Consider the following 12,402-nt stretch of genomic DNA (forward strand, 5'->3'; position numbering starts at 1 on the left):
CAAACTCAATTTCTGATATAGCTGAAGAATGTATTTTCATCAATACGAAGAACGTATTGCAAATCAATTATTCTTCTAAAGCTGATGTTATTTTTAAATATTTTCTCATGCATTTTATCAAAGGAAACCAAATTAAGACATTTACTATTAGTTGCTTTTCTGAATTTTTTCAAAGATGGGCCTGAGTTATAAAGTTCAGTTGGGTAAATGAGGAGGTGCATGATGTTTACATTGACATGAACCTAATTACAGTTAGATTTAATCCCTTAAATTACAAAAGTTGTAGGAAGAGTGATAAGCATTGGGTCCAATACCCCAAATCCAGTCCTGGGAACTAAACAAGTAAACGTTCAAGATGTGTACAAGTGAGCTATTGCAGTGGCAACACATTAGGTGCGTGGCTCCCAAATTTGGCACTGAGACCCCTGGGAATAGTTGGAGAGATTTAAATGCCCCCAGAAGGAAGTCCTGATTGGCAAAGGCTGGGCCAGGAGACTCCTAGGGCCAAGCAATAGGAAACAGTTGTCAAATTGTACATCAAAGGGCCACGATCTTCTTCAGAGCACACCATTGAGTATCTTTTAAAATGGAGCAGATTTCAGAATTGTAGCTGATTCCTGTCCTTGATAAACAAGCTATGATAAAAGTTTATGTACAAAAGGGAGGAGACCTGAGGTCAGCACCTTCCTAAGCTTCAGAGGCTGCAGCTCCATGACTGCCCCAGAAGAATGTATGAACATCCAGGGCAGCAGGGGATAGGGCAGCAGAGATGGGACAGTCACACTTGGGCCCGGGTGACCCTCTGCCCGATGCTTTGGTGCTGTGTGATGTTCTTGCAAGATGCAGAAGGGGACAGATGTGAGAGAGACAACTGAACTCAGCTCAAAGGCCTTTCGGCTGGGCTTCTACTCTTGGAGTTCATACAGGGACTAACAGGATCCTAATTTCCTCTCAATGCCTTCAAAAAACATGTATATGATTAGACACTTAAGGAAAATGAGGAGGATGGTTTTGAAACATCTCAAACTGGAGAAAATTAAGGAGGAAATCTGCATCACCATGTCCCCTTTGGTTCTCTAGGCTCTGGCTTATTATAAGGTGAGAGGCACAAGGACTTGCTTTGCTCTCCACAGATCATGGTAGAAAAGAGAGCACCTCCATTTGCAGTGAGGAAGGGAGCCAGTCCCCACAAGAGTTAGGCTCCGCGTGCCTGTTTTCTGCATCCTGGTGCTGCCAGTCACTACATGGCAGCGATGTCCAGACATCCAACATAAAACCTAAAGAAAATGCCGTGGATTTGCCAGCTGAAACGGTGATCGTGCAGCGAGATGGTCTGGCAGGTCCTGAACTAGCGAGCCACAGACAGCTTTTCTGGATCTCAGCTGCAGGTGACAAAAGTTCACCTAAATCTTGTTTTAACAACATAAATCTTCGTGTGGTTCAGGCCCTTAATTCAGTGCATGCTCTTAGAAGTGACAAAGGGGCACTCGGTGGCATTGACACGATGGACCCTTAGGTTCTGCAAAATATATTCTGCTCGAGGTGCAGAGGCATTTTCAAGAATTTGTTTTTCTCTGGCTTTTCTTGAATTAATGTTAATAAAAGCTGCCCCAACCTCTTATTTTTCTATATGAACACAAAAATTGCAGCTGCCTGCCAAGTCTGCTGAGAGATGGATGTAATAATTTTCAATTGGACTGTTAGCCCAAAGGGAACCCGATAGCAAGAGATTGACAGATGCAGCATGGATTATCTTGTGCTCTGAACTCAGCCCAATTTGTGGTTTGTTGCAGGTGCTAAAGAGATTGATATTGCTGCTACCCTGGAGCACTTGAGGGACCAGAGACCAGGCATGGTCCAGACAAAGGTACTGTCAGTAAATCCACTGGGATTTTAAATACATTAAAGGTCTTTCACAGTAGTTGTTTTCATGACAGAAGAGAGAGGGTATGACCTAATTTAACGCAGGTCGCTTGCTGATTACTCTGTTTGGCTCCCTACCAACTGAGGTTTATTTATGCTGAAGATTTATCTCGGCTACTTTCTTTGGTGTTTACTGCTCTTTCTTGTAACATCTCCAACATCTATCTTGATTACCATATATGAAGGGCAGTCAAGACAACAATCTATAGCCTACTAAAGAAAATGTGCATTTGAAAGAATGTTCTTGCTTTCATCCTGAAATATGGATTATTTTCTTAGAGAATCTGTGCTTAACTGTGCATGTAATATTTTCTTAAAAGCTTCAAGTCATTAAAGAGAATGTAACTGCTGCATTTGATTTGTTTTCTGAAAAATAAGGTTTTGAATTAAAGGAAATGTGGTCTTGTAGGAAATCGAGTCATTTTTAGCATCTTTGAGCAGAAGAGCTTACACCGTGCCTAAAGCCATGTCCTTTATGGATGTAGCATGGTGACTATATTTGTACCCCTTGGTGAGGTGAACATCTTACTCTATGGTTCCTATCAGTTGTAATAGTTTTGACATTTTTCCACAATGTAAAACTTTTAAAGCTGGTTGATGGTGTGAGTGCAATCCCTTAAATTAGAAATGAAACTTTCTACTGTTAACAATTTCAGTGATGTGTGGAATGATATTTTGGGTTATTTGCTGCAAGTTAAGAGCTGCAAATATGACAAAAAGAAACTCATTCATGACATGGAGACCAAATAAATCTGTACATGACATTGTAAAATATCGAATAAGAGTTATAGCCCAAACTGAGTAACGAGAGCGACGTGATAGCACTCTGTCTTGCCAAGCTGGAACTGATAGGAAAGTCTGCAGCATTTAGGGAGCTGAAATTGCTGAGGGACAAAGGTGAAATAAATGTGTTTTGCAGGGAATCGTTGGTTCATAGCTTTTCTCGAATCTCTTCCCAATCATTTTATCTTCCCACTAATACTAGGAGAGGTGGTGCTGGAGAACAGTTGGGGGGACATTAATTATTATTTACCAATTAAATAAGTGCATGAAAAATAATGATGAGCCGGTCAAAGCTAACTAATCTTTATCTGCAAGTAAGACATAAAATTGCACAAAGCTTTCTTCGGCTTTGATTATTCAGACTGGGAAAAAAATTAGTATAGCACACAATATCCAATGTCATATATATTTACTGTGAGGGAAGATGCAAGTCCTGAACTACTCTGTAAATGCATCCAAAATATATGGCAGCTCTGTAGAAATATAGAGCTCAGATTCCAGTTTCCCTCTGAGGGCAGAGAAATTACAGCTTGTTAACTTCAACATAAGAAAAACATAGCTCCAGAACCAAAGAATTATGTAAACAACTTCTCTTACTTAGCTCAGAAATACTTACCCGGGTCCCACAAAAATCTCGCTCAAGACATGTTTTTCCCCTCCAAACATTTATGTGGAAGAGCTCCAGAAAAGAAATGTATCCTGTGTTTTCATCCAGGATGAAAAATTTTCTCAGGATATTGCTTATCTCTCCTCTTGCTCCTTCTTCCATCATTGTCATTTTCTCAAAACCACCCAAATCACTTATTCAAGCTAATGTCTTGCAAATTATAAATATCTGGTTACATGCTAGCAGTGCACGATCCCCAGAGAATTTTTCTGATGGATTTAAACAAACCCCTGTGCTTTCCCAACTGAATACAAATGAGGAATATTAGACTCTTGGAGTAATTTAAAACAATGGATTAAAAGTCAGGTTAGAAATGCCAATTACAGAATATCCCTAGGCAAAATAAACACTAACGTACTTCAGCAATGTTATTGTGTTTCCAGCAGGCAGCGCTCCACGTTTTCAATAAGCATGTGAAAGATTTGTTTGCAACATTTTGTCTTCTGGAAGGGATCTTTAATTCAAAAGCACTGTATATAATAAATGGTAATGAAATTATCATAACCACATTCTGCATTTCTGAGAAACATAATGCAGGGTTCATGGTTTTGTTGTTTTTTTGCAGGGGAATCATAAAATAGAATTGATATGCCACATGTGAGAGGAAAAAGCAATGAAGGAGGAAGCATATTCTCTGTGATGGGAAAAATATATATTTCCTTTTTTTCCTCTCTCCTGCTATATCTTTCCTCTCACAATCTAAAATGTTTAGCTAAGGTTCCTTATTGTGTCACATATGCTACATGTACTCAGTTTGTTTTCCTGGGAATTTTTATTTGTAGACTTGATATAGCTTACTATTTTTTATTAAATATATTCTTGTCACCTCTGCACTGACGCCACAAAATACCTGTCCAGCTCTGTTTTCTAGGCACAGCTAGATGTTAAAATTCATCTCCAGTCAATCCTGTATATGCAAATAGCATGTGTGAATGACAGTGTAGCTGTGCAAAACAACAAACTGAGCTCCTTTAAAAATTACTGTAATTAATTTGATCTGTGGTTGTTCTCATGGAAAGGTGTGGGAGATGCGTAAAGGCTTGTCTTTGGAGGGGGGCGATACACATCAATGGAAGCTGCATTTCACCTCTGCGTATTATGCAGAAGGAAGGAGGGGGAAGAGCTCAGCTGCACCATCCCAGAAAGACCGAGTCCTCGCACATCTCGTGTGTCTGCTCACTGTCCCCTTTACTGCAGTGTTTCACAGCCAGCTTTGAGCTCTGGCTATAAAGATGATACTTTGTAAGTTGTTTTGCCTAGGTAATTTAGGGTCACACCTAATGTTGGCTGGTGGCCTCCACTGAACTTGTCTCTAAAATCCATGTCTGAACTTTGGAGTTCATGTTGATCAATCCACGGTCCTCGGGCGAGAGCAACGATGCCATGTGCTCATGTGAGGGGTACCCCTCCGTGAGGGGTAAAGGCACTCGCAGCTCAGATGGTCTCCAGCCTGACAGATCTTCACAAATAAGGTGAACACATCTCGGACCAACAAAGTTAAAGGGCAGATTTGCTCAGTGAATAACTTTAGAATAATATGCTATTTTCAGTAATGGGACTAATATTAAACTATTGTAGTCCCCAATCTTTCAAGCTCTTCCTGACTATAAAATACTCGGATGAAGAGCACATTAGGTGGCCTCATTACCATGGGCAGCTTCCTTTCTTCCGAACGGACGCCCACATCTTGGAAGAGGCATCTGCACATCTCTAAAACTTGGCTGCATCACCACGTCAACCCCATCATGCTCAGATCAGCCTCTTGTGTTGTTGTGCTCCCCATGCTCCAAGGACTGGCAGCGATGGGGACCAGCTGTCCTGCTCACGTCTGAGCATCTGCATCCTGGGAGCACCCGCTTCGCCCCTCTCCTGCCAGCCCCAGGATCTTCCACCCTGTCCAGGCTGCTCCACAGGTCTCTCACCTGGTAGGGCTGCACTGATGGGGTCCAGCAGCTGATGACTCTTCCTGTCAAGGCTTTTTTTTCCCAGAGGCAAGCACTTCTTGTACATCAGCCCAAATTTCCTGAAGCTTTTTGAGCTGCTACAATCACTCAGTTTGGTCCTGGACCAGTGTGTCCAGATGAATGCCCTCTCTGCCTCCACTGCCCTCCAGCTCTTCTCACACATTCAGCGAGTTAACTCCAGTTAAAATACAGCTGATGCTCCGGGGTGGCTACCAGCATTTCCAGTCTTTTCTTTAATTGCAGAGACCTTGGGGAGTCCGGGGAAGCATAGGCGGGCATATACAGCATTTTCTGTTCCTAATGATGATGAGTCTTACTCTTTAGGGTGAATTGATGTCTGATTAAAAACTGTTGGCTTCAGTCCAGCAAATGTACAAGGTTGCCACTTTGACAGCAGCAAGCAAAATTCTTGAACGTCAGTGTCTCTGAGAGATTATTCTGAGTTTTGTTCTTTTTCTGCTCAGGAACTGTGCCATCATTACTTCTTTCTGAGGCATCTCCACATGGGAGATGACTCTGCAGTGGGGCAAGACAAGGCAGAGAAGACTGGCACCGAATTGCAGGAATTAGAAGTCAGCCATCTTTCTGATCTCTGAGTTACACATCTGTGGTTTGTTCTTTCATCCTTCCTGCAGATTTCTGCAGTAAAGCGAAACACTGCGGAAAATTAATGCTACTAGTCCAGTAATCACCTTTTGGGACTGGCTGTGTTCTGCAGCCATCCGCCACTGCTGCGTACATACATGCAGCCATCCTGCACAGCACCTGGCAGGGCAAACTGAGGGGCTGGAGGTACCTACTAGACCACCAATTTCCTAATTGGAGACACAGGTAGTATCCTAGCAGTGGTCTCAGGGTACTTTGCAGGATGCATCTCAGACCTCCATTCTCAGAGTTGGTTCTTCAATGACTTTTGATCCTCGCTGGCTTAAACCGCTGTAGTACTTATAGAAAATCCAGAAACTTCTCCACAGTCTTTGTCTGGTGTCCTTCATTTGCCTATATTCTGAGTAAACTGCTCACATTCCGCATCTGAAAAGTTGCAAACACCAAGTCATCCTGTCGGATATTTCAGTAGGCTAAATTTCTGAGAAAAATTACGTTCTTAGAAAATATAACACTGGTTAACCTTGAGGAAGTAAAGCTTTTTAGTCCTGTAGGACTACACAGTTCAGGAGTGTGTTAGGGTCACACATAGATGAGGTGGCCATTCACGGCTGTGTTCTTCACACCTTTGGCAACCCAGTGCAGAAGCCTGTTAGTAATTCTGGATTTATGCTTTCAGTGAATTATTAGCAGGGAAAAGCCTTCCCATGTATTTATTAAATAGGAGTGGTCTAAACATTGTTAGGTAATTTGTGGGTGCAGAAAGACCATTAAAAAGGAAGGCTGAAAAAGGACAATAACAGGTAAACCAAAAAGCAGATACTGTTTTATAGAATAGATAGAAGGTGAGGGGATATTTATTCTAGCTGATTTCAACTAGAAGCCGTCCTGAGAAAAGCCAAAGGCTCTGCTTTGCAGCATCTCACCTATTTCATATCTCAATTATGTTAACAAGTTTCCATCTCTGTGTCAGAAGGAAATGACTGGTGATCAACTAGTCCCAAACCCTTCCGACCACGCAATTGCAATACATCATTGTGTCCCAATAGCTTAGTTTCTGCCACCAACATTTTTCTCCATTAAAATGACTCCGGCTTCAAGATGCTGTCAAACATGTTATATGGCATCAATAATCCCAGAACATTTTGTTCCTTTCTGTTGCAGTGTACAGTTCTTCCTGCATATTCATATTTTTAACAACGTCTTGAGGATGCTTGGCTGCAGAACAGTGCGCCAGGCTTTTGGAAAGTGTTTTGCTTTATTATTCAGAGTATGCGTTTGTTCTCTCTGCAGGAGCAGTTTGAGTTTGCTTTGACGGCGGTTGCAGAGGAAGTGAATGCAATACTCAAGGCACTTCCCCAGTGAGCGGCCCAGTGTCCCGAAGGTTCCCGCAGGATACGTCCCTCGTTTTCCTCATCCTCAGTCCCTGTGAATGTTCTTGGAAACCATGACCTGACTTAACTGTGTATCTTCTGTTGTAACCACATAGTGATAGGGTCCTTACAAACTCCTTTAGCTGGTAAAAGTTCAACAGTTAAAATGTGTATTCTGTTTTTTGGGGTTTTAAACGAATTTTTAAGAGTACATTGAAGCCTCGGATTAAGTGACAGAACAATCCATCTAATTCCTTTCACATCCTCAAAGCCCTGAATGTCACACTTTGAAAGCACACATTCATGTTCTTAATAGCAAATATACAGTATTGTGGGTAATTAGTGCAGTCAATATAGTCTCAGAAAACAGTGTTCTGTTATATTTTGTAACTTCTCAAAGGCTGAATAAGAGTGGGGGGCCTGAAGAGGATGGGGATTGTTCCTATACAATGCCGAGCAAGAGCATGAAACAGCGCTGAGGGTGTGAGTAAACACAGGTCCAGGCTCTGGCAAAGAGAGCCTGCACCTTCTCGTGCTGGGCTTTGGCAGGCAGACGGTTTCTTAACTGTTGTTTACTTTTCAGCTTTGTGCCATGAATGGAAGAAAATCCGAACTATAAGTAAATAGGCCTGCACAGTTGTTGCAACTGGGGAGAACAAGTTGGTCACATTAATGGGAACCCAGGGGATAACGAGCACAACTCTGACCGTGTACCTACCACTGACAGCGCGGAAGAGGGGAGCCTAGACTCAGCTCAGGTGATGGGGAAGGGCCCTGTCAGCAGTCAGGTAAATGTCCAGAGCTGTTATGGAAAGAGATTGTTGATTTTATGGGATTACTGAGGAAGAAAATGAGACTCTCCTCTTTATATTTTTGCATTTCCCTCTGTAAAACTGTGCTGTGCCATCCTTTTTAGCCAGGAAAATATATTTCTGTAAAAGCCTGGCTGAAGGAGAAATCTCCAATTTGTCTGATCCAGACGTTCGTTGCACCTTTCTGCAGAGGCTCTGCTCGCTCCTTGTTCTGAATGATAGCTGGTTTAACTAACCATTAAGGGATAAAGAAGCACACGGGTTGCATTTCAGAGATTCTTGTGTTCTCAAAACCCTAATGCCTACTGTTGCAAAGTAATGCTAAAATATGTCTGTGAATGGTTTGGTTATGCAATCTTGCTTACGTGAATTCACAGGTTTAGTTGTGGTACTGTTCTGCAGGAATTGAAATTGCTGATAGAAAGTACTCTGATATGTTTGAATGAGGGGCCTGAGAGTAAAATTATCAAAGGTTCCTAAGTGATCTAGGCTCTTAATTTCATTTTCAAAAGTGAATAGTTGGATGCTTTTTCATATATTCTCCTACATCTCCATCATTTAAGAATTTTGGGGTGGTTTTTTTTCCAAAATCTTAACAGTGTTGTGTGCTTAAAACCGTATTAGGCTAATCGTATGACTTCAGCACTGGAAAATATATCTTTGAATTTCATTTGGGAAGGGGAAGCTTTTATAAACTTCTAATCAGTGAAATGTTAAAGATACAATATCATAGAGTTTTGCTGGCACAGAGGTAACAGGCATCTATCAAAATCAACCATGTTGCAATTTTGTGTTGTAGGTGTGGCTATTGGTGATTTCTTCTTTTTAGCAATTAAAGAGTTATTAAAAAAAAAAAAAAAAGCAGAAGGCTTGTTACTTTTCGCCATACATTTTTGTATGCTTTACTTGGTATGTGCTGTTGCTTAATTTGTGCATCCCATTACTATGGCAGTACAGAGCAGTTACTGCAGATGCCATCATCCTCTTAAGTACACATACTGTACATTAAGCCACATGTTTATTTTATGGCCTAAGCATTTTAGAGCTTTCCTAGCAATAACTAAAAAAACTAATGGAGTATGAATGAGAAAATTGCCTTTTTCATTTGATAATTTAGGTTTAACAGGATTCTTTTATTACTTTAGCTAACACAAAATTGCAGATCAGGGCAGATGAGATCAGTTTGAGCAGTATCAGCAAGTGTGTGAAATATAGATTTACTGTGAGCCATGTACTGCAGCTTTCTGAAACTACAGGTAGTTATATCCAAACATACTGTCCAAAGAATCAAAACTAGGGCATCCTAAGCCAAGCCCTCTGATTATCAGGTAGAATTATTTCCCTGTGCAAGATGCTGTGCCATTGCCTACTGCCGATGGGCTAATGGGTGTTTAGCACAGATTTCTGCCCTGGGATTCATTAGCGTTCGCCTTCTGACCATCCCTGTGCATACCACAAACATGGCTGACGAGCCTTTCGTTTGCACTTCAGGAATATTTTTTAATTGTTCTTTTGCAAATATTTGCATTTCATAATAGTGATTTCAGGGTGATCCCTATTCATTCGCAAGCAGCTGAGTGTAGGACTTAAATATTGGTCTTCATGCTTCAGAGTTTATTTAGCGTAGATTAGAGGGCATTAATCTTCCCCAAGGCTAATGGGGCAGGGATATATTGTTTTATTCATACTTGTAGACCAGTTTACACAACAGAAAGATGCAGTCTTACTTAGAGGGTTGGAGTATATCCCACTGAATGTCATTGACAATCCTGTTATTTCAGCCGTGTTTTGTACAGTTCTTCCACAAAGAGGTGCCAGCCTTATTCTGTTGACTGTAAACTGTCATGCAGAATATTTCGTCTGTGCAGGTAGCATATTATTTACACCTCTCAATAAATGCCCTACTTCTGGGGGGTGATAATTTGCTTCAGGACCTATTAGTGAAATGCAGGTTTCAGTTGTACCAGGGCGATCCGGAGGGGTTTGACAATCCATTTCCCGGGAAGATGCCAAAGCCATGGATGAAGCCACAGAGATGGATGTCTCATGCAGGGCAGGAATTTCTTTACCCTTTTCACTGCAGTTGTGCAGTGAATCCTTGTGATTTGGCGAAGGATGTTGTTCAGGCCACCCCCGGCCACTTGCGCTGGACGTGGGACCTGCCCCGTGTTCACTGGCAGGTTGAGTTGAGCTTCTCCCTGGAAGCCAGGATCACCTGAGAGCCCAGAGTCAGATGAGACCCACAGCCCTTCCCTGTTCAATATTCTGCTTGATCTTTAGTAAACGGATTGCAATTGAAGCTTGGGCTGGTGCCTGACGTGTAGCCATAAACAGCATGTGCTTAATATTGACCATCCTCATGTTCCTGATAAAGACAAATTGAATCTACAGGTGCTGTTTGTGTGGTTGAATCTTTAAATGACATTTAGCAGGGGAGTTGCAGGAGGGTGATTTAACCCCAGAGCTCACAGTTTCCATCCTGAATGGTCAAAGCCTGCGGCAGAGGGACAAAACCCCGTTTTCCCACGGGAACGGCAGCAAGCATGGCTGCTGACCCCGACCCCGGCACCAGTGACTGGGACCAGACTCCACGCTCACGTAGTCCCAGTGGGTGCAGCCATGAAGGATGGAGAGGTGGTTGTCACCAGCATTGATAGTTCATAGGAGTAACAGCACAGCCACCCTTCCCAGCGCACGGGGTGGGATTCGGAGGGATGGAGGGACAGGACAGCCTTGTTCCCCAAAGCCCAGATCCTCAAGGTTCAGCCCTAGCCACAAGGGAAACAGTGCGGGGTTTGCTGTTGGCTTCACGTGTTTTCGGTGTGAGCTCTAACTATTGCTCTTGACCATCATCTGTGGGACCTGGTGCATCCCAGGTAATATCCAGTGGAAGTCCTTGGCAACTGTGAGGCCAAGAAGCAATTTCAGCAGAAAATCCCATATCCAAATCTCAATCCAATAGCAAAACAAGCAAGATTATTTTTATAGAACCTACTAAACATTTAAAACATTTAAAATATTTTTTAAATCTACACCAATGACTAAACCTTGTTCCTGTCTCTAGCATGCATGCAGAACCAATCTCCATCCATCCCCAAGGGAATGACAGCTATAGTACCTGTAAGGAGTTCATGCTTTATTAGTCAAGTGGAACATTAATAAAACCCAGCCCACTTCATAATTTCCAGAATAGTCATTAATTTAAAAAAACCTGTTTATTGGAATAGAAAACAAGTATTTGATTAGCTTTGTTACAAAACAATAGCTCTCCTGATATTTATTCTGCATATTTTATTCTTTGTTTAGAAAATTCTCTTAAGAAGCAGTTGAGATAATTCGCTTTTTAAAACTGTACAGTTTCTATGGTTTTGCTTTTTAAATGAGAGTACACTTTGTAGATTTGATTATTATATTTTTCGGTTAAGATTACATTGGGCATTACAAAAGCATTCCCCACCACAGTCAAAAGAAAGCTGTCCTGTTGGTTTATTGTAAAAGAAAAAAAAATAATTAAAACAAAATTGCAGAGCTGTGGCATACTCAATCCAATTAGAGCATGACTCTTTACTACTCTTCATTTACCACATTAGAAATAAAACAAAGTTACACCAGCAAGATTTCATTTGAAGCTGTTCTTGCATGCTGTTTGTACTGTATTTGATGGCATAATATTGTTTTGTTTACAACCTTTTCTTTCTTGTCATTCTATTATATTCTTTATATGTATATAGTTTAAAAAAAAAAAAAGATTATACAAAGTATTTTGTTCTACCTCTGTAAAAATCATATTTGTGAATAAAGTCACATTGTCTGTGGAGTACGGTACTGTGAATACAGCATTACCAGCTGGTGCTTGGCTTTTATTTGGGGGTGGGAGCGAAACCTCCCCCCGTTGCTGGAGAGCTGGATTCTGAATATCCGAGGTGGGCACGCGGGGCTGACAAAAGGGGCACCAGCGTCCTGCTGACGGCTTCGAGGTCCGTGTTTAATCTGCTCTGAGCATAAGAGCCTGCAGCCACCTCTGGCTTGGGTGTGTGGCCTGGAACGTCACGGCTTCCAACGCCGCCATCGAGGCAGACTCTTGTGTTCAGACCAGAAAGCGAAGCAGGCAAAAAAATGACTAAATTACAGCGACCTTCCTTGTACAACCGGGACATGAAAAAGTTTGGCCTATAGCACGCGTCACGTAGCGTACAAGTTAACAAATGGAATAAATGAAACCCTCTTGCAGGAAAATGTTTTTGGGGAGGAAATGGTGGTGGATCAGAGCATCA

The 12,402-nt window shown here is 41.8% G+C and overlaps 1 protein-coding gene across 2 annotated transcripts in view; it reads left to right on the forward strand.

The window, feature by feature from the left end:
• PTPRN2 (protein tyrosine phosphatase receptor type N2) overlaps nucleotides 1-11,951 on the forward strand; it is a 674,941-nt gene extending 662,990 nt beyond the window's left edge. For both annotated transcript variants that reach the window (XM_075746622.1, XM_075746624.1), the window contains 2 exons: nucleotides 1,794-1,867; nucleotides 7,237-11,951. In XM_075746622.1, the coding sequence (XP_075602737.1) occupies nucleotides 1,794-1,867; nucleotides 7,237-7,308 (146 nt within the window). In that variant the 3' untranslated portion in view covers nucleotides 7,309-11,951. The remainder of the gene's footprint in view (nucleotides 1-1,793; nucleotides 1,868-7,236) is intronic.
• Nucleotides 11,952-12,402: the final 451 nt, after the last annotated feature.

The sequence above is a fragment of the Balearica regulorum genome, chromosome 2 (genome assembly GCF_011004875.1).
Source record: "Balearica regulorum gibbericeps isolate bBalReg1 chromosome 2, bBalReg1.pri, whole genome shotgun sequence".
NCBI classification, from domain to species: Eukaryota; Metazoa; Chordata; class Aves; order Gruiformes; family Gruidae; genus Balearica; species Balearica regulorum.